This window comes from Henckelia pumila, chromosome 2, assembly GCF_033568475.1.
Source record: "Henckelia pumila isolate YLH828 chromosome 2, ASM3356847v2, whole genome shotgun sequence".
Taxonomy (NCBI): domain Eukaryota; kingdom Viridiplantae; phylum Streptophyta; class Magnoliopsida; order Lamiales; family Gesneriaceae; genus Henckelia; species Henckelia pumila.
Genome location: NC_133121.1, coordinates 24,879,968 through 24,900,080, shown reverse-complemented (window position 1 = coordinate 24,900,080; position 20,113 = coordinate 24,879,968). Strand labels below are relative to the sequence as shown.

The window sequence follows — 20,113 nt, the reverse complement described above, 5'->3', positions numbered from 1 at the left end:
TAGGTTGAATCAAAGATTTTTGTTGACAAGGCATTGTGTAAGGCCCGAGATTATTTAATTTAATCTGAGTATATTTAATTTGAGAATTTTGGAGTTTGAGTTTAAATTCTAATATTCTTAAATTATTTAGGATTGAAATTTAATTAAAATATTTCATAAGGACTGAATTGCAAATAGTGAGGTTTTGAAGGGCCAAAATGCAATTTCTTGTAATAGTGGATGACACTTGTCTTGGTCCTAGATTTGTACGTGTATATCATCTCAATTTCATTAGAATTCTTCCTTCTTCAACTGCAAGAAACCGAGAGCTCTTTTCCTTGTCCAAATTTGATCTTCAATCTTTTGTATCTCAAGATCCGTCCATCCGAATAAAATTCTGAGCACGGTTTTGGAATCCTTGCGACAAGAGCTTCGTTGTGATGTAAGTATCATGTTGATTCAGTATATTTCGAAAATATGTTGTTGGGAGGGCTTGGAATTTGATTATGGTTATGCGTCCTTGAGTTTGTATGCGTTATTGTATCGAAGTCGGGCTGGAGAAAAGACATCGTTGGAAAGTGATATGAATTTCCAGCTCTTGTTCGAAAATTATGCTCTCTGATTTGGCTGGTTTATGATGTTGTCTTGCTGATATATTATGTTTAAAAGCTGGTTAAGATGGTTAGACTTGTTGGTTGTGAGTTTTGGTTATCGGTTTTGTTACCGTTACGCCGCCGGTTTACGAAGTTGATAGATTTTGAATCCTTATGATTGAGCTATGGTATTAATAGATTCTTGCTGATGTTATGGTCTTGAATACCATTTATTTCAGATTTAATCAAAGGACATCAACGTCGGGAGTTTTGGTTTCGAACCTGGAGAGATTTGATCAAACTTGTGGATCTAGCTCATTTCTTATCAAGACTAAGGTATGATACAACGATGATCAAGTTGGGGATGTTCGTCGAGACGAGTTCACTTTCTCGATTCCCTTAAATCACACATTACTTGGCTTTATATGTTTACATATTTGATTATGCATTGCTGGAGTGTTATAGCATGATTGTAGAGTTTAACATTCCTTCAAGCTTTGCCACAATATCGTCGATGAGTTATAAACTTCGATATCAAATATCAATGACGAGCTTGTAGCATTGATATCTCGACTTCAGTTATAGCATCAGTGATGAGCTTGAGCCTGATGATGAGTGGTACGTTCTAGCATCTAAACTGTGTCGTTCACTAGGCTTGGAACTCTTATTGTATAGCTAATCGCCTTGCAATTTCTATTGTCTTTTCTATTGAAATGCATGAAACTTGTTAGCTATGTTTCAATATGTGTTTCCGTTGTTTCATACTAAGTTTTATACTTACCGGTGTATCCGGCTGTTGTTTTGTTTTGTGTGTGCATTGCAACAGAAGATGCAGGACCGAGTCGTAGGAGGTCTTGAGCGATTGGAAGTTTAGATAAGTGGCGTTCCGGGTTAAGAATGTAAAAGTGCTACCAAGAACTTGAGTTTGTTTAGTACTTAGAACTTTTGAACATATAGATATGTATGTTTGTCAAGAACAAGAGAATGTAAGATTTTGTGGGTTATATTTTAAGTTCCATGTTTGTTGCTTGATTAGCTCATGGTTATGCATTATTTTGTTTAGATTTTTTAGCATGAATCATGTTTGACATGTTAGATGGTGTTTGAGTTTCAAAAAAGGGGAAAAACCTTTATTTTTCAGCTGTTTTGGAGTGGTACCCGAGGCCTAGGCGCACCCGCCCAGCCAGAAGGCGCGGCCGCGCCTAACCAAGGCACCTTGAGTGCCTTGTCCCGAGCCTTAGGCACGCCCGCGCGTCAACCCGGTATTAAAAAAAATAAAAATAAAAATTTTGATCTTTTTGCGACGTGTTTTTGCGTCGCCAAATGTAAGGTTTTGCGTCGCCAAATGTCCGATATTGCAGATTAACTATTTTTAATTATTAATCGCCCTATAAGATTTGATTAGCACCCGAGGTCTCTACATTGTTTGGTATCAGAGCTTAAGTGTCTTGAGTCGACATTAGAAGCTGAGCGGGGTAGATGGAGTCGCATAAATTCCTTATGCATGAGATTAATGCATGGTTTGTTGGTGTGAATTTGATGCGAGCATGTTCTACTCTTTACTGTTATATGCTAGCATGTTTAGTTATTGCAAAGATGTGGTTATATGAATTACTTGCTAAACATGTAATATCAAGTGTTGTGTGATGGGAACAAGGCATGCTCAAGAGATTAAAGATTATGAGATATCATGTTGATATGTGCTGAATTGTTGTCTAATCTCAGTGATCATCTATGCCTCCTCAATCTTTACCTCTTCTCAGTGGTCGTATTAATCCACAGACACCACCGACTGAGCAAGTACCTCTGAATGAACAAGTTCCTCCTCCAATCATTCCTAATATTCCACCAGTACATATGACTGAGCAAGGAAGTACTACTGTTACTCCAATGGATACTACTGCTAATCCGGTGGAGGTGTTGTTGAAGCGATTTCAGTCATTCAAACCACCTAGTCTGCATGGTACTGAGGATTCCGTAGCATGTGAAAGTTGGCTTGATGATATCGAGCAACTGTTTGAATCCATTGATTATACTGATGATCGACGAATTAGATTAGTTATCCATCAGTTGCATGACGTGGCAAAAAGTTGGTGGATTATGACTAAGAAAGCATTGGAAAATTGAGGTACTGTTATTACCTGGAATGTGTTTAAAGCTGAGTTTTTCAAACGTTTCTTTCCTCAGTCATACAGAAAAGACAAGGGAGCGGAGTTTGCTAATTTGCAACAGGGTAATATGTGCATTGAAGATTATGTTGCGAAGTTTTCTACTTTACTCCGTTTTGCACCTCATATTGCGGATAATGAGGAAGCGAAGGCCGATCAATTCATCAACGGCCTTAATCCTGATGTCTTTACCTTGGTCAATGAGGGGCGACCTAATAATTTTGCTGATGCTCTTGATAAAGCCAAGGGTGCTGAAGCTGGTATCTTTAGACAGAAAAGAATTTCGTTCAAGCCTCAACCATCTCCACAGCCACACCCACCACAAATACAACCTCAAGCATCCTTTCCTCAACAGCAAAGTAGGTATGAAGGAGGTGGCAGCAGTAGCAACAAAAGAGATCGGTTTAGGCCCAAAGGTAAACAGTTCAAGAAGCTAGGAAGTAGTTCCTCTAGTTCTAGTGGTTCAAAGTCATATGGATCAAGTCAGGGTTCAGGGTCTACAGGTTGGTTTTGTAGCAAGTGTGGGGGAAGACATTCTAGTGATGCTTGCAAAGGAGTTTCTGGAACTTGTAATCTCTGCAACCAGCCTGGACATTATGCTAGAGTGTGTCCTACACGTGGACCATCGCAAGGAGCAACTCAAGCTGACAGACAAGCTCCTGATGTGCATTCCTTCCAATCTTCAGGTAGACCAGCTCAGAGTAGATAGGGAGAAATTCATAGTGTAGCCCAACCTTCACGACAGCCAGCTAGAGTTTTTTCATTGACAGAAGATCAGGCACAGGCAACACCGGACAATGTGATTGCAGGTAATTGTGTTCTCTCTGGTTATCCTGCTTATGTGTTGATTGACACTGGAGCATCACATACTTTTATAGCTGAAAAATTTGTTACATTGCATGCTTTGCTTGTTGAGCATTTGTCTTCTGTATTTGCTATCTCATCGCCCATGGGAAAAGATAAGACATCTGCAAGTATAGTCAGGGGTTGTGAGTTACAGTTTGACAGTAATGCAATTGAGCTTGATTGCATAGTACTTGGTATGTCTGATTTTGATTGTATTATTGGCATCGATATACTAACCAAGTACAGGGCCACAGTTGACTGTTTTCATAAGATTGTCATATTTAGACCAGACATGACAGATGATTGAAAATTCTTCGGTAAGGGTTCTCGTGCTAAGATTCCTTTGATTTCTAGCTTATATATGGAACAGTTATTGCAGACTGGTGCTGAAGGATTTCTATTTTATGCATTGGATGTGTTAAAAGTTAGTCCTGTATTGGCGGATATTCCTGTTGTATGTGAGTTTGCAGATATTTTTCCGGATAAAATACCGGGATTGCCTCCAATGCGTGAGATTGATTTCAGTATTGAGTTGGTACCAGGTACTTTGCATATATCTAAAGCTCCTTATAGGATGGCACCACTTGAACTGAAAGAGTTGAAAGATCAACTTGAAGATTTGCTGAACAAAGGTTACATTAGGCCAAGTGTGTCACCTTGGGGTGCTCCAGTTTTGTTTGTAAGGAAAAAGGACGGGTCGATGAGATTATGTATCGACTATCGCCAATTAAATCAGGTCACGGTAAAGAATAGATATCCATTACCTCGAATAGATGACTTGTTTGATCAATTATAGGGTTCTTCCGTTTATTCAAAGATCGATTTGAGGTCTGGTTATCACCAGTTGAGGGTCAGAGAATCAGATGTGTCTAAAACTGCTTTTCGAACGAGGTATGGCCATTAACAGTTTATAGTAATGCCATTCGGTTTAACAAATGCTCCTGCTGTCTTTATGGGTTTAATGAATAGAATATTTCAGAAGTACTTAGACGAGTTTGTTATCATTTTTATTGATGATATTCTGATATATTCTAAAAACAAGACTGAGCATGCAGAGCATTTGAGGATTGTTTTGCAGATTTTGAGAACTGAGCACTTGTATGCTAAGCTGTCCAAATGTGAGTTTTGGTTGGACAGAGTTATTTTTCTTGGCCATGTTATTTCAGGAGACGGTATATCAGTTGATCCTAGCAAGGTAGAGGCAGTTATTAACTGGCCTAGACCTACGTCCGTACCCGATATTCGTATTTTCATGGGTTTAGCCGGGTATTATCGTCGATTTATTGCAGGATTTTCTAGCATTGCAAAGCCGATTACCCAGTTAACACAGAAGAATACTCCGTTTGTTTGGACACATGAATGTGAAGCTAGTTTTGTGGAATTGAAGAAATGATTGACTAGTGCACCTGTATTATCGATTCCATCAGGTACAGGTGGTTTTACTGTTTATTCTGACGCTTCTCACAAGGGTTTAGGTTGTATTTTGATGTAGCGAGGTCATGTGATAGCATATGCTTCCAGGCAATTGAAACCTCATGAGATCAAATATCCAGTACATGATCTTGAGCTTGCAGCTATTGTCTTTGCATTAAAGATTTGGCGTCATTATTTATATGGTGAAATTTTTGAGATATTCTCTGATCATAAATGTTTGAAGTATCTGTTTTCTCAAGCTGAGTTAAATATGAGACAAAGACGTTGGTTAGACTTGCTGAAAGATTTTGACTGTGAAATTAAGTATTATCCAGGGAAGTCTAATGCAGCGGCTGATGCACTGAGTAGGAAGGTATGTGATTTATCTTTATCTACTATGCGTGTCTCTAAGTTGATTGAAGATTGCTGTGTTTCTGGTCTGGATTTTGAGACAGATATACAACCTGTACGGGTTTATGCAATCACAGCTGAGCCAGAGTTGTTTGTTCGAATTAAAGAAGCTCAGAAAACTGATCAAAACATTCAGAATTCGATTAAAAGAGTTAGAACTGGACATGAGTCAGAGTTTCAGGTTAGTATGGATGGAATATTGTTTGTTAATCGACGTATTGTGGTACCTGATATTGCAGAATTGAGACAACAAATTCTGAATGAAGCTCATTGCAGTAAGTTTAGTATCCATCCAGGGGGCAGAAAAATGTATAATGATCTGAAACAACAGTTTTGGTGGAAAAGAATGAAAGCTGATGTGACAAAGTTTGTATCTAGATGTTTAAATTGTCAACAGATAAAGGCTGAAAGGAAACGACCAAGTGGTTTACTGCACAGTTTAGCAGTTCCTGAATGGAAATGGGATCATATCACTATGGATTTTGTCACAAGATTACCGAGATCTTCGAGAGGATGTGATGTAGTTTGGGTCGTGATAGATAGATTGACTAAGTCTGCCTGTTTTATTCCTTATCAGATGACGTATCGTCATGACCAGATGACCAATATCTATATCAGAGACGTGGTGAGATTACACGGTGTGCCTAAATCAATAGTATCAGATCGAGATCCTCGATTCACTTCACATTTCTGGCATATTCTACAAGAAGCTTTAGGTACTCGTCTGCATTTGAGTACAGCGTATCATCCTCAGACTGATGGGCAGTCAGAGCGTACTATACAGATTCTAGAAGATATGTTGCGAGCTGTAATACTTGATTTTGGTACAAGTTGGCAAGAATTTTTGCCACTTGTTGAATTTTCTTATAACAACAGCTATCAGTCAAGCATTCAGATGGCTCCATTTGAAGCACTGTATGGTAGAAAATGCAGATCGCCGTTGTTTTGGGATGATCTTTCTGAAACACAAGTTACAGGGCCGGACATGATCAGAGAGATGTCTAATAAATTGAAATTGATACAGATCAGAATGAGAACAGCGCAAGATCGACAAGAAAAATATGCAAACATGAGGCATAGACCTTTGAGTTTTGAACAAGGTGATCGGGTATTTCTGAAGCTATCTCCTTTTCAAGGCACTGTACGATTCAGAAAGAGAGGTAAGTTATCACCGAGGTTTATTGGACCTTACGAAGTTCTTGATAAAGTTGGTGATCTTGCATACCGACTAGCATTACCGCCAGCACTGTCAGGTATTCACGATGTATTTCACGTGTCTATGCTGAGGAAATACGAGCCCGATGCTTCCCATATTCTTAGTCCAGATGAAGCGGAGTTGGATGAAACATTAAGTTATTTTGAACATCCGATTCAAATCCTTGATCATAAGGAAAGGTAGCTTCGAAACAAATCCATTCCACTTGTTAAGGTGCAATGGAGTAGACACGGGATTGAAGAAGCTACTTGGGAGACAGAACAGGATATGAGACAGCGTTATCCCGAACTATTTCACTGATGTGAGTTTTCTTCAGTGTTTCTGTTATTTCATTACCTTATTTACAGTCAGACTGCATGCGATTTCGAGGACGAAATCATATCTTAGTAGGGGAGAATTGTAAGGCCCGAGATTATTTAATTTTAATCTGAGTATATTTAATTTGAGAATTTTGGAGTTTAAGTTTAAATTCTAATATTCTTAAATTATTTAGGATTGAAATTGAATTAAAATATTTCATAAGGACTGAATTGCAAATAGTGAGGTTTTGAAGGGCCAAAATGCAATTTCTTGTAATAGTGGATGACACTTGTCTTGGTCCTAGCTTTGTACGTGTATATCATCTCAATTTCATCAGAATTCTTCCTTCTTCAACAGCAAGAAACCAAGAGCTCTTTTCCTTGTCCAAATTTGATCTTCAATCTTTTGTATCTCAAGATCCGTCCATCCGAATAAAATTCTGAGCACGGTTTTGGAATCCTTGCGACAAGAGCTTCGTTGTGATGTAAGTATCATGTTGATTCAGTATATTTCGAAAATATGTTGTTGGGAGGGCTTGGAATTTGATTATGGTTATGCGTTCTTGAGTTTGTATGCGTTATTGTATCGAAGTCGGGCCGGAGAAAAGACATCGTTGGAAAGTGATATGAATTTCCAGATCTTGTTCAAAAATTATGCTCTCTGATTTGGCTGGTTTATGATGCTATCTTGCTGATATATTATGTTTAAAAGCTGGTTAAGATGGTTAGACTTGTTGGTTGTGAGTTTGGTTATCGGTTTTGTTACCGTTACGCCGCCGGTTTACGAAGTTGATAGATTTTGAATCCTTATGATTGAGCTGTGGTATTAATAGATTCTTGCTGATGTTATGGTCTTGAGATTTAATCAAAGAGCATCGACGTCGGGAGTTTTGGTTTCGAACCGGGAGAGATTTGATCAAACTTGTGGATCTAGCTCATTTCTTACCAAGACTAAGGTATGATACAACGATGATCAAGTTGGGGATGTTCGTCGAGACGAGTTCACTTTCTCGATTCCCTTAAATCACACATTACTTGGCTTTATATGTTTACATCTTTGATTATGCATTGCTGGAGTGTTATAGCATGATTGTAGAGTTTAACATTCCTTCAAGCTTTGCCACAATATCGTCGATGAATTAAAAACTTTGATATCAAATATCAATGACGAGATTGTAGCATTGATATCTCGACTTCGGTTATAGCATCAGTGATGAGCTTGAGCCTGATGATGAGTGGTGCGTTCTAGCATCTAAACCGTGTCGTTCACTAGGCTTGGAACTCTTATTGTATAGCTAATCGCCTTGCAATTTCTATTGTCTTTTCTATTGAAATGCATGAAACTTGTTAGCTATGTTTCAATATGTGTTTCCGTTGTTTTATACTTACCGGTGTATCCGGCTGTTGTTTTGTTTTGTGTGTGCATTGCAACAGAAGATGCAGGGCCGAGTCGTAGGAGGTCTTGAGCGATTGGAAGTTTAGAAAAGTGGCGTTCCGGGTTAAGAATGTAAAAGTGCTACCAAGAACTTGAGTTTGTTTAGTACTTAGAACTTTTGAACATATAGATATGTATGTTTGTCAAGAACAAGAGAATGTAAGATTTTGTGGGTTGTATTTTAAGTTCCATGTTTGTTGCTTAATTAGCTCATGGTTATGCATGATTTTGTTTAGATTTTTAAGTATGAATCATGTTTGACATGTTAGATGGTGTTTGAGTTTCAAAACAGGGGCAAAACCTTTATTTTTCAGCTGTTTTGGAGTGGTACCCGAGGCCTAGGCGCGCCCGCCCAGCCAGGAGGCGCGGCCGCGCCTAACCAAGGCACCTTGAGTGCCTTGGCCCGAGCCTTAGGCGCGCCCGCGCGTCAACCCGGTATTAAAAAAAAAATTGATCTTTTTGCGACGTGTTTTTGCGTCGCCAAATGTAAGGTTTTGCGTCGCCAAATGTCCGGTATTGCAGATTAACTATTTTTAATTATTAATCGCCCTATAAGATTTGATTAGCACCCGAGGTCTCTACACATTGACTCAATGACTAAGGTTATTTCTTGAGACCAGTTGGTAGCAAATTCGATTCTCGTTGATTGTGGGTAGTTTTCCTAATTTATTTAGATAGATTTGAAGTTTTTTGTAATTTTTCTACTAGAAATAAGCAAGTCCCGAGTCCATGCTCAACTACTCAAGTATGCGGACAATTACATTATATATATTTTAATCTGGATTAAGTTTATATTTTTGTAATCTAGATCGAGTTTGTACTTGTATGTTAAAAAAAATCAAAGATATTTTTGTTATATTTTATAGTTGTATTTTATACTTTAATATTTGTATATTAATATGTTTCATGAAGTTATTAAAAGTATGTTTATAAAGTTTTTAAAAGAACTGCATTATTTTCGAATATCTACAACTATTTATTTTGGATACCACTAGAGTTCGATAACGTATTCAAAAATTTAAATGGAATACATCTTTACTCAAGTTTATAAAATAATAAAACTAACTACATTTGAAAAAGACCCCTTTTAAGTGTGTATTGTATGCAGATTGATCGAAGGAGTTAAAAGTGAAATTAAGAATGTAAAAGTGCTACCAAGAACTTGAGTTTGTTTAGTACTTAGAACTTTTGAACATATAGATATGTATGTTTGTCAAGAACAAGAGAATGAAGATTTTGTGGGTTGTATTTTAAGTTCCATGTTTGTTGCTTAATTAGCTCATGGTTATACATGATTTTGTTTAGATTTTTAAGCATGAATCATGTTTGACATGTTAGATGGTGTTTGAGTTTCAAAACAGGGGCAAAACCTTTATTTTTCAGCTGTTTTGGAGTGGTACCCGAGGCCTAGGCGCGCCCGCCCAGCCAGGAGGCGCGGCCGCGCCTAACCAAGGCACCTTGAGTGCCTTGGCCCGAGCCTTAGGCGCGCCCGCGCGTCAACCCGGTATTAAAAAAAAAAAAAAGTGATCTTTTTGCGACGTGTTTTTGCGTCGCCAAATGTAAGGTTTTGCGTCGCCAAATGTCCGGTATTGCAGATTAACTATTTTTAATTATTAATCGCCCTATAAGATTTGATTAGCACCCGAGGTCTCTACACATTGACTCAATGACTAAGGTTATTTCTTGAGACCAGTTGGTACCAAATTCGATTCTCGTTGATTGTGGGTAGTTTTCCTAATTTATTTAGATAGATTTGAAGTTTTTTGTAATTTTTCTACTAGAAATAAGCAAGTCCCGAGTCCATGCTCAACTACTCAAGTATGCAGACAATTACATTATATATATATATTTTAATCTGGATTAAGTTTATATTTTTGTAATCTAGATCGAGTTTGTACTTGTATGTTAAAAAAAATCAAAGATATTTTTGTTATATTTTATAGTTGTATTTTATACTTTAATATTTGTATATTAATATGTTTCATGAAGTTATTAAAAGTATGTTTATAAAGTTTTTAAAAGAACTGCATTATTTTCGAATATCTACAACTATTTATTTTGGATACCACTAGATTTTGATAACGTATACAAAAATTTAAATGGAATACATCTTTACTCAAGTCTATAAAATAATAAAACTAACTACATTTGAAAAAGACCCCTTTTAAGTGTGTATTGTATGCAGATTGATCGAAGGAGTTAAAAGTGAAATTAATCTATAAAGTTATGCTCTCATATAATTAAATGTGTATATATATATATATATATATATATATATTTGAAAAAAATAGGAAAAAATTAATAAATTTAAAATTAAAATTAAATTAAAATATATTGATTAGATTATAAAATTTATAAATGGTAAGCTATAATTTAGAAAAGGACAAATTATAATTTAAGTCTTATAAGTTATAAGTTTGTTATAAATTTTAGTTGTGTACTTGTGTAGCTTACTAGCTTATCTGAATTTAATTTTTATCTAATAACTTATATATATATATATATATATATATATATGGGTTAATTGCATTCACGCCCCTGTGAAAAATCTAAAAGACATAAAACACCCTGTGTAAAATTAATAGCATGTTAGACCTTATGTTTTAAAAAAATTAGCATAAAATCCTCTATGAGAGAGTATAAATGTGTCCGAGTTTGTATAACATAGGGGTGAAATGTGCTACATTTTAAAAAACTGAGGGATGCATTAGCCTATTAATATTTCTTAGGGAGTTTTATGCCTTTTAGACTTTTCACAGGGGGTGTTAATGCAATTAGCTCATATATATATATATATATATATATATATATATATATATATATATATATATAAATTTTCTGTTGTCCAACTATGTTTCCTCAATTGGTCCGCGACCATATCGGGTTTTAGTTATTTTTGTTTTTTTTTCGCATCACTAAAATCCACTGGTCGCGGACCAGGTGGAAAAACATGGTTGGGCAGCTGAAAATATATATATATATATATATTCCGTTCGTTCATATATCCACATGACAATATTACGCTAATGATCTTATACAGTCATACATGTAACATGTTCATGCAACGAGAATATAAATTAATATGTCATGTGAATCTGTTACGAAAATCTAAATGCTACATAAGCATTATTATTTGTAAGCATGAAAAACAAAAATCCAATCTATTATTATATGAAAAAAAAGAGCCAACTTGATCACCGAAAATTGCTAAAATTGAAAATTTGAGCGAGAAAATATGTATCATTGTTTGGGAATAAAACGCGTGACGTATTTGTTGGTTCCACTCCCAAACCCAAACCAGTGTCTGCACTTTTGCAGAGACAGAGAGAGAGCGAGGCTGATACATATGCATGAATCCTTGAGCAGCATTTGCAGGTTTTTACGCTTTCTTTCTTTTGTCGATTTTTTGTTTTCGTCATTAGTTTTTTTGGCACAGTATATGGAATCAGTATCGTCACCTTTCTCTGTTGATTCTTCAATCTTTGTTTTCTCAGCTCCGGTAATCATCAGAATTTCGTTGCCAAAAACTGAGATGTGTTTTTGCTCCTTATGTTTTGAGCTCTTCTTTTCGAAGAATAATGCTCTTTTTGGGTTGAGATATCAGATATGTGGTTCCATCGTGTTTCAGTGATTTTATCCATGGTTTTCTTTCATGGGTGTGGAAACTTTTTCCTTCCGATGCCTCGGCTTTTTAGGTTTCGTCTGTTCTTTGAGATTGCAGAGTACTGCGGAAAACCCATCTTTTCTTTTGAGTGGTAAATATGCTTTTTATTGAAGTTCGGTTTTATTTTTCCCCAGCGGATTCATTTTTCTGGTTTGCTTACTCGAATCGTTGCAGGCTTCTTACTCACAGATTCATTATCTTTTTCCCCTTTACGTCAAGATATGGGGATATTCGTGTTATGATTTCTTATATATTAAAGTTCATCATTGGGTAGCAATTTGCTTGGTGCTAGTTTTGTAAGGTGACGTCTTCTAAACTTGTTATTTTTTGGAACAAATGCTTGAAACTGTCGTTGTAATTTCGCATTTCAAAGTATAGTGGATTGGTTTGGTTTCCACTGCCTAAGAAATGCTACTCAGTTTCCCCTCTCTGCCACGATTGAAAGGAGACTGTAGAACTGCCATATTCTGGTGCCTTATTACTACTTATGTTGGTTGTGTGTGTTATCAGATATATGGGCTCTCTTAAAATTTATGTGTTGGTATTTGACGGCACCCAAATTGAAATTCTTTCTTGCAGTTTGTGGGAATGAGGAGGCGTTGGTTTTCCGACATTGATATCCCCATTAATGTACTATCCCGACTGTCAGCTAGAGCATTGCATCGTTTGAAGTATGTTTCGAAGGAGTGGTATGGTCTTATATCGGACCGTTCTTTCATTCGTTTCCAGTTGAAAAACACGGAATCTGTGTCAGGGCTATTCTTCCAGGAGGTATATCGGTGGTCTGATAAGGATATTGAATCGATCAGCTATATCCCAATTGAACTGGAAGGTGTTAAAGTGTGGAACAACATTTTGAGCTTTCTCCCTGAGAATGTTGTCATTTTGTCATCAAACAATGGCTTGATCTGCTGTCGAAGTTGTTTCCCTACTCCCACGCCTATAATATATGTTTGCAATCCATTGAACAAACAATGGATGCCTGTAAAATGGCCTAATCTTCCCAGAAGCTGCAGCATATCCCTTGCTTTTGACCCTTTTCTGAACCCCATTGATGCTTCTACGGATTTCAAATTAGTGGCAGTCAGTGCTACAGAGGCAGGGGCCGACGAAGAAGAAGAAATGGAAGAAGAATTGTGCTTTGTTCTTGATATATATTCCTCAAAGACAGGGTTGTGGAGAAGATCACAAGAGTGTTGTAAATGCAAGTACAAACTGGCTAAAAACAAAGGCATCTTAGTTGAAGGAATTCTGCATTGGCTCACAGATGGCGACCAAATTCTCATGTTTGACCCTGAAAACGAGATATCATGGTTGATAACGGTTCCTGTAGCTGCATCGCAATTCTCCAGCATACCGGAAATGTGCATAGGAGAATCCCAAGGTAAGCTGTATTATGTTATAATCTCCGAAGATGGTCTCCAACTATGGGTTCTAGAGGATCGCTTCACATCTCAGTGGGACCTAAAATGCTTTACATCGTTGGAAGAACTCGAGAAACAAAATTCAAAAGAATTACACGACATACCAAGGAAAGTGGGAAGCCGTTTATGCAAAGACATGCTTGCTTGGATCGATCCTCTGGCTTTCAAAGATGGAATAGTGTTCTTGAAGGTGTCGGCTAATGTATACTCGTACCAATTCGAGAATGGGAGACTGAAAATACTCTGTGATGCTGCAACACTTGGGCCAAAATCCATGCATTCTCCAATTATTGCTCCATATACTATGAGCTTGGTTCCACTTGATATGTAGGAGGAAAATGTTAACCCCTTTTTTAGCTAGATTCTGCAAATGTTAGGAAGTGGTGTGTTGAAATTCAAAGATTTTCAGTCTGAGCCCTTGTTTTACCAAGGTTGGAAAAGGTGGCAGGGATATTAGGTTTCTGTATAAATTCATTTTGTGGGCTCACATTTTCATTGCAAAGCCAAATATTTTGGAGTCTTTAAACCTAGTTCAGTAAAAATATTCCTGGAAATTTTCTATTTGGCATGGCAAGGTTGAATTAACACGTTGTCCTAGGAAAATATGGCTTCATTTGCTTGAGACAATGAAGTAGTATTTTAACTATCGGGCTGGAATATGCTAATAGCTTTTTCCAACTCTTCCCTGTTTCCACTAACATCTTCTAAATTTCTGAGCAGTTCAAGCTGCCATTTAATCAACTTACTCGAGTATTGAAAGCTTTTATATAAAGAATCAAGTACATTCAAATGCATCCATGACCATTGAAGGAAATTTCAATACAATTGTTGGGATGATATCCCTTAAATCATCTGAAGAACATAATAAGCCAATTCCAAATACATCCGCCACTAGTGTGCTCTTTTATTAATCATCTAAGAAATCTTGATCCATTTATCTAAACAAAATTCAGCTCCCAGAACAAGCATTTAAGCTTATTTATGTTTGATAAAGTCTCTTCATGAGCCAATGAACCCTCCTCTTCTGTCTTGGAAATCAGCTGCCCTCTCCTGTTTCAGTTTCTGCAAGATTTCTCGTGTGGCAGGATCAAAAAATCGATCACGAACAAACTTCCTTTCCTCAGCCTGTATCTCCTTGATAGCACTTGAATATGGATTTGGAGGTGGGGTCTTTCCTTGAATCCGGGCAATTTGTTTCAACCGAGCAAACGCCTTCCTTTTGGCTTTTCTTTCATTTCGATATTCCATCTACCCAAACGAAACCACGATTCAGAGGAGGAACAACCGAACAAATGGGATTTCATTTTTCAGGTTTGACTACTTGATACATAACACTACATGAGAGTAGGAGAAAGAGAACAAACCTCGGCAACGGCTATAGCATCCTCATCACTAATTCCACACTCCTTTAACTCAAGCACCCTCCAAGCAAATACACGGGCAGCAGGTGGATCAAAACCAGATATCCTGTTCACGTGCAAGAATCAATGATTCGTATTCATTATCCGGAAAAACGAACACACTTCTCTAAACCGTCTCTTAGTTACACTCAGACCACTAAATAAGATCAAACAGAAACCTAATAAGCAGAACTAAAACCTTTTATTCCTTATTATGAAATGGCACATTTTGATTCCATAAAACACGTTTCACCTAGGGGTTTCATTTTCCTTCAGTACATATTTTTATTTATTTAGTTAAAAGATAAAGCACAAAACTTTGTCCGGACCTATTCACCCCAATTTTTATTTTTGAGACATGCATGGGTTACTTCTTTGGTGGTAATTATGATGAGCTACTAATGTCCGTTTGAGTAATTGGAGAATTTGAAGTACTGTATCAAACTTATCTTTGTCTTGCCCTGATTAAGGAAGTTGCTTCCATCACTAGACAAACTAATTAAGTCCACGTCTATATATCATTTTGAGTGAAAGTGGATGTCATATACAAAATGATATATAGACGTGTAAACAATCAACAAATCACGTGTCAACAAATGCATCGAATAGGCAGAGGATCGAGCTCTATTTATTGAGCAACCCAATCACCAACGGTTTCATGACCAGCTGACCACTAAAACATCAAATCATGTCATCTCATTTATTTCTCCTATGTCAAGATCCTACGAGATAATTAAGGGAACATATCGGCACCCAATCATGCCAAGACCACACCCTAACCCTACACAATGTCTATATATACACACACACATATATATATATATATATATATATATGCATACATAACATAGATAGATAAGATAGATACAAGCAAGAGTAAAGATTTTTTTTTTGTTTTCTTCCCTTTGCTCGTAAAGAGATAGTGAACATGGAGGATCATTACGGAATGGCTGATTTGTGCCACTCTTCCATGTGCACGTGATGAAGATAGTTGTTCGGCGAGGTGGCCGATACAAGAGACCCTCACTCTTCCATGTGCACGTGATGAAGTGGCCATCCCGTAATGATCCTTCATGTGCATGATCTCTTTACGAGCAAAGGGAAAAAAACCAAAAAAAAAATCTCTACTCTTTCTTGTATCTATCTTATCTATCTATGCTATGAATGAATATATATATATATATATATATATATATATAGACATTGTGTAGGGTTAGGGTATGGTCTTGGCATGATTGGGTGTCGATATGTTTTCCTTAATTATCTCGTAGGATCTTGACATAGGAGAAATGAATGAGATGACATGATTTGATGCTTTAGTGGTGTGCTGATCATGAAGCCGTTGGTGATTGGGTTGCTCAATAAATAGAGCTCGATCCTCTACCTATTCGATGCATTTGTTGACACGTGATTTGTTGATTGTTGACACGTCTATATATCATTTTGTATATGACATCCACTTTCACTCAAAATGATATATAGACGTGGACTTAATTAGTTTGTCTAGTGATGGAAGCAACTTCCTTGTGATTTTCAAATTATCGTTTTGAGTAAAACTCACTCAAGCGTAGTTTGAGTGGACTCTATGTGCATTCCGCTTTAATTAATTTCCTTAATCAGGGCAAGACAAAGATAAGTTTGATACAGGACTAGTAGCTCATCATAATTACCACCAAAGAAGTAACCCATGCATGTCTCAAAAATAAAAATAAAAATAAAAATTGGGGTGAATAGGGCCGGACAAAGTTTTGTGCTTTATCTTTTGAGAGGCAGCGAATTAAGAAGCTGGATACGCTGAAGTAGCCGCAGGTTCATCGACAAACATATGTTGCGAGCATATGTCCTTTAGATCAAACTTCATTCATTCATACGAAGGAAGTTATACTGATTAATAACCAAAATATCTCAGGTGGTTGCCAGCTTCGAAGGATCAGTATGATGCAAAAAAGTACACAAAACACGTCCAGCAGCATCCTCAAGTGATGAACAAGAACATGCATTGTGTTTCACAACTCATATTGTTTCCGGCCTCTTTTTTCACCTTTTGTGGAAGGTGTATATGAAATGGACTACTAGGCATCATGACATGGATCAAACAACATGAGCAAAGATGGATCCATGATTAGTTAGACAAAAAGAGAGTGAAATTGCTGAAAATATTCAAGGGAACATTACTTAATCATGCTAACAAAATAAATTAAATAATGCAAGAAATAACTAATACAATGGTCATTGTCATCGGCAATCGGCTTAATCTTGACATAAGCTAAAAGGGTTTAATGGCTATAATATAAATTTGCACAAAATCTATAAACTCATTGCAAAAACACAACTTTACTATCCAATGAGCAGCTTACTCAATATATAATCCTCAAATCACACATGATACCAAAATCAAAACATCTCCCCACGCATAACCAAGTATCGATTCTTTAAGCCATCTTCCAAAAGAATAATAATTGAACACAATGAACATATCAGACGGAAAAGAATGGGGGAAATGGATCAAACAAAGTACCCGATTGCCCCTTCATGCTTAGAATCGGGATGCTTTTGAAAAAACTTATTCACATAAACATCCTCGGGCAAGCTTATCGTCTCAAGCTTTTTCTCCGCCCGTGGAAACGTCGCCGGCGGCGCTCTACAAGATATTATCAAATATCAAAATTGAGAACCAATTTCAGTAAAAAAAAAAAAATGGAAAAGAAGAAAAATCGACATACTTTTCCATAGCTTTAAGCCATATGGGCTCAGCTCTGGCGAGCCCTTTGACAAGTTTCCGAGTTTTTGCGAGCAAATCTCCTCTCATATACGACATTGTTGAAAATGCAGCTTCAGTTTCCAGCAAGAAACGTATCAGAAATTTTTAAGACAATAATAAACGGGGCGAGCCTGGGATGGCAATTTTGGGCCAATAAACAAACGGGCCTTTCTTTATATGGGTCTGACATATCCGTCACGTGCTACCCATGTTGGCTTTTCTAATTTCAAAAAAAAAAATATTTTGAAATTTTTCAAAATTTTGTTAAGAAAAATTTAAAAAGTGCTTCCTAAAATCTCTTTCAAACACTATTTTAATTATCGATGGTAAAACCCGCGGTCACACACAAGTACTCGAGTCGGTGCACTAGCTGCGAATCACGTTGGCCAGGAAAACGCACTAATTCAGAGTCCTAAGTGATATTTGTAGTCGTAGATAATCAAACTCATAATCATTGATCACACGTCACCTATCCATCCACTCGAACACCTGGACCATTAATGTATCATCTATATTTATATTATATTCCTTAGGTCTCATTTATTTGATTGTATTTTTTTTTATCTGTTCTAATTATATAGTCTAGTTTTCATATTTATTGTTCTCTTTATAACTCTTTTATCAATTTATCTTTATTAAATCAATATCATTAAGTATTTATAGTTATACAATTTTTTTACCCCTATTAAAATCTTTATTAAATAAGGGCAAAATAAGATATTGATTATAAAATTACATTTCCAAAAATTTTCTTAATTTGTGTGAAAACATGCACAAATCTAAAGAAGTGGACGAAAGAATATATAAAAATTGAAACCTTTAATGGTCCAACTTCGTGACACCAATTTGTTTTTACAAAAACACCATGTCAACTTAGAAAATTAATATTTTTATTTAATAAAAAACATTAGTAAATCATAAATATTATATCTCATCCATTTTATCTCAACAAATATACATATTATTTCAACCAATTACATAATTAATATGATGTTATACAAACGATAATAACAAAACTATGAAACCACCTACTCCAGTTATTGAATGCATATATAGAAAAAATTAATTAAAACTTATGTACTATATTACACAAGTAAAACATGTTGACTAGTTCTTAGTAATATATATATATATATTTTAGTAATATGTTTGGATACCAGTAAAATGAGATTTGAAATTAGAAATCCCTTTGACTTTTTGGTTTGAAATAAAAAAAAAAATGGTATTAACTAATAGAAATCCATCTTTTGTTTGAAGAAAAAGTATTACTGCAAACTAGAATTTTTTTTTTTATTTTTAAAAGTATTACTATAAACAAGCAAAACGAAAGTTACATTTCATAAGAGCAATATTTTGTTTGGTCTGCATTTGGCAAGCACTTGTTTGTTGCAGTAAGCAACTTCCCGCCTTTAAGCGAAAATTAACAGTTCAATTCTAAATATTTAACATTTTTTCTGATTCAGTCTTAAATATTTCAACATTTTCGGTTCGTCTCAAATGTTTTTAAAAAATGTCTGATCTGGTCCTTCCGTCACTTTGCTCGTTAAACTAACATTACACCATCTTTAACAACCCAAAACCCAAATCTTAAAATCCCTAATTTGTGTAATACTCTAAAATATCGATCGATTTTTTTCTTTCTTACTTACATAATTCTTTTTGATTTCGATTTTCTCTTTCCCTCTTGAAATGAAATCAACGATGTTGTCTAGCAGGTATGTATCTCCGGCTTCGTTGTAGATAAAATTTGATTAGATCAATGGTTCACTAGGAAATTTACTACAGAAAAATGTTTCAACGGCCACTAATTCTTTTCAAGATATTTTGGTTGAAAATCATATATTTAAGCCTTACAATATCAATAAGTAACTTTCATTGCGGATCAAAAATACAGAAAAATCGATTTTTTAAAAAATTTTATGCATGAAAATTTTCCCGATTTGTAGTAGAAAATGGTCTCCGTAGACACAATCCAAAGATTAAAAAAAATGTGAGAGAGGAAGTCCACAAACCTGATTTTGTGAAAAAAGCAGTAGCACCACCTTGTTCATTTTAGAAAGCAGAGTTATTTTCTTTGGTGATGAAAATACGACGTGTCAAGAAAGAAAGAAAAATATTGGAGAATGGAATTAGAGCTTTGTGATTTGAGTTTTGGGCTTTTGATTAGTTCGCTGCTATTAGCTTTAACGAACAAAGTGATAGAATGACTAAATCGGTCATTTTTTCGATTTTTTATTAGCTTGTGACTCTTAGTTTTTACGAACAAGTTGACATATTACAAAAGGACTAAATCGGTCATTTTTTGAAAATATTTGGGATGAAACCGGGAACGTTGAAATATTTAGGACTGAGTCGAGAAAAATTTCAAATATTTAGGGACTAAACCGGGAGAACGGTGAAACTTACCGGAGTGAACCGAGATTTTCTCGGAAGAAAAGTACTATAAACTTGATTTTTTTAATTTAAAAAAAGTATTGCTATAAACAAGCAACACGAAAGTTACA

At 36.0% G+C, this 20,113-nt stretch overlaps 4 protein-coding genes across 6 annotated transcripts; 3 read left to right on the top strand and 1 right to left on the bottom strand.

Annotated features, from left to right (window-relative positions):
• The first annotated feature begins 2,306 nt into the window (after nucleotides 1–2,306).
• LOC140877393 (uncharacterized) lies at nucleotides 2,307–3,893 on the top strand. Its single transcript, XM_073280927.1, has 3 exons — nucleotides 2,307–2,654; nucleotides 2,760–3,426; nucleotides 3,511–3,893. The coding sequence occupies exons 1-3, from the start codon at nucleotides 2,307–2,309 to the stop codon at nucleotides 3,891–3,893; spliced, it is 1,398 nt and encodes a 465-aa protein (XP_073137028.1).
• Nucleotides 3,894–3,947: 54 nt separating this feature from the next.
• LOC140877392 (uncharacterized) lies at nucleotides 3,948–6,809 on the top strand. Its single transcript, XM_073280926.1, has 5 exons — nucleotides 3,948–4,328; nucleotides 4,383–4,477; nucleotides 4,724–4,947; nucleotides 5,335–5,591; nucleotides 5,988–6,809. Exons 1-5 carry the CDS (start codon nucleotides 3,948–3,950, stop codon nucleotides 6,807–6,809), a joined length of 1,779 nt encoding a protein of 592 aa, XP_073137027.1.
• A 4,815-nt stretch (nucleotides 6,810–11,624) lies between these two features.
• On the top strand, nucleotides 11,625–13,923 carry LOC140885004 (F-box protein At5g49610-like). Of its 3 annotated transcripts, XM_073291918.1 has the most exons (4): nucleotides 11,665–11,735; nucleotides 11,855–12,115; nucleotides 12,199–12,325; nucleotides 12,604–13,923. In XM_073291918.1, the coding sequence occupies exon 4, from the start codon at nucleotides 12,613–12,615 to the stop codon at nucleotides 13,777–13,779; it is 1,167 nt and encodes a 388-aa protein (XP_073148019.1). In that variant the 5' UTR covers nucleotides 11,665–11,735; nucleotides 11,855–12,115; nucleotides 12,199–12,325; nucleotides 12,604–12,612; the 3' UTR covers nucleotides 13,780–13,923. The 3 variants fall into 3 exon arrangements, with proteins under 3 accessions (XP_073148020.1, XP_073148019.1, XP_073148018.1); XM_073291917.1 differs by having other exon boundaries at nucleotides 11,855–12,325; XM_073291919.1 differs by lacking the exons at nucleotides 11,855–12,115; nucleotides 12,199–12,325 and having other exon boundaries at nucleotides 11,625–11,735.
• A 277-nt stretch (nucleotides 13,924–14,200) lies between these two features.
• LOC140883886 (uncharacterized) lies at nucleotides 14,201–17,723 on the bottom strand. Its single transcript, XM_073290502.1, has 4 exons — nucleotides 17,572–17,723; nucleotides 17,367–17,489; nucleotides 14,813–14,915; nucleotides 14,201–14,696 (listed from the first exon to the last, which is right to left on the bottom strand). The coding sequence occupies exons 1-4, from the start codon at nucleotides 17,664–17,666 to the stop codon at nucleotides 14,448–14,450; spliced, it is 570 nt and encodes a 189-aa protein (XP_073146603.1). The 5' UTR covers nucleotides 17,667–17,723; the 3' UTR covers nucleotides 14,201–14,447.
• Between the last annotated feature and the right edge of the window lie 2,390 nt (nucleotides 17,724–20,113).

Bases quoted from the DNA above. Each gene is read 5' to 3' on its own strand.
- LOC140877392 (XM_073280926.1), top strand. From the start codon at position 3,948: ATGGAACAGTTATTGCAGACTGGTGCTGAAGGATTTCTATTTTATGCA. The intron at 4,329-4,382 runs GTAAAGAATAGA...GATCAATTATAG, and splicing joins GCCAATTAAATCAGGTCACG to GGTTCTTCCGTTTATTCAAA. The intron at 4,948-5,334 runs GTGAAGCTAGTT...AGTATTATCCAG, and splicing joins GTTTGTTTGGACACATGAAT to GGAAGTCTAATGCAGCGGCT.
- LOC140877393 (XM_073280927.1), top strand. From the start codon at position 2,307: ATGCCTCCTCAATCTTTACCTCTTCTCAGTGGTCGTATTAATCCACAG. The intron at 2,655-2,759 runs GCAAAAAGTTGG...TTCTTTCCTCAG, and splicing joins TCCATCAGTTGCATGACGTG to TCATACAGAAAAGACAAGGG. The intron at 3,427-3,510 runs GTAGACCAGCTC...TTTCATTGACAG, and splicing joins GCATTCCTTCCAATCTTCAG to AAGATCAGGCACAGGCAACA.
- LOC140885004 (XM_073291919.1), top strand. From the start codon at position 12,613: ATGAGGAGGCGTTGGTTTTCCGACATTGATATCCCCATTAATGTACTA.
- LOC140883886 (XM_073290502.1), bottom strand. From the start codon at position 17,666: ATGTCGTATATGAGAGGAGATTTGCTCGCAAAAACTCGGAAACTTGTC. The intron at 17,490-17,571 runs GTATGTCGATTT...AATATCTTGTAG, and splicing joins TGGCTTAAAGCTATGGAAAA to AGCGCCGCCGGCGACGTTTC. The intron at 14,916-17,366 runs GTACTTTGTTTG...GCACGTGAACAG, and splicing joins AAGCATGAAGGGGCAATCGG to GATATCTGGTTTTGATCCAC.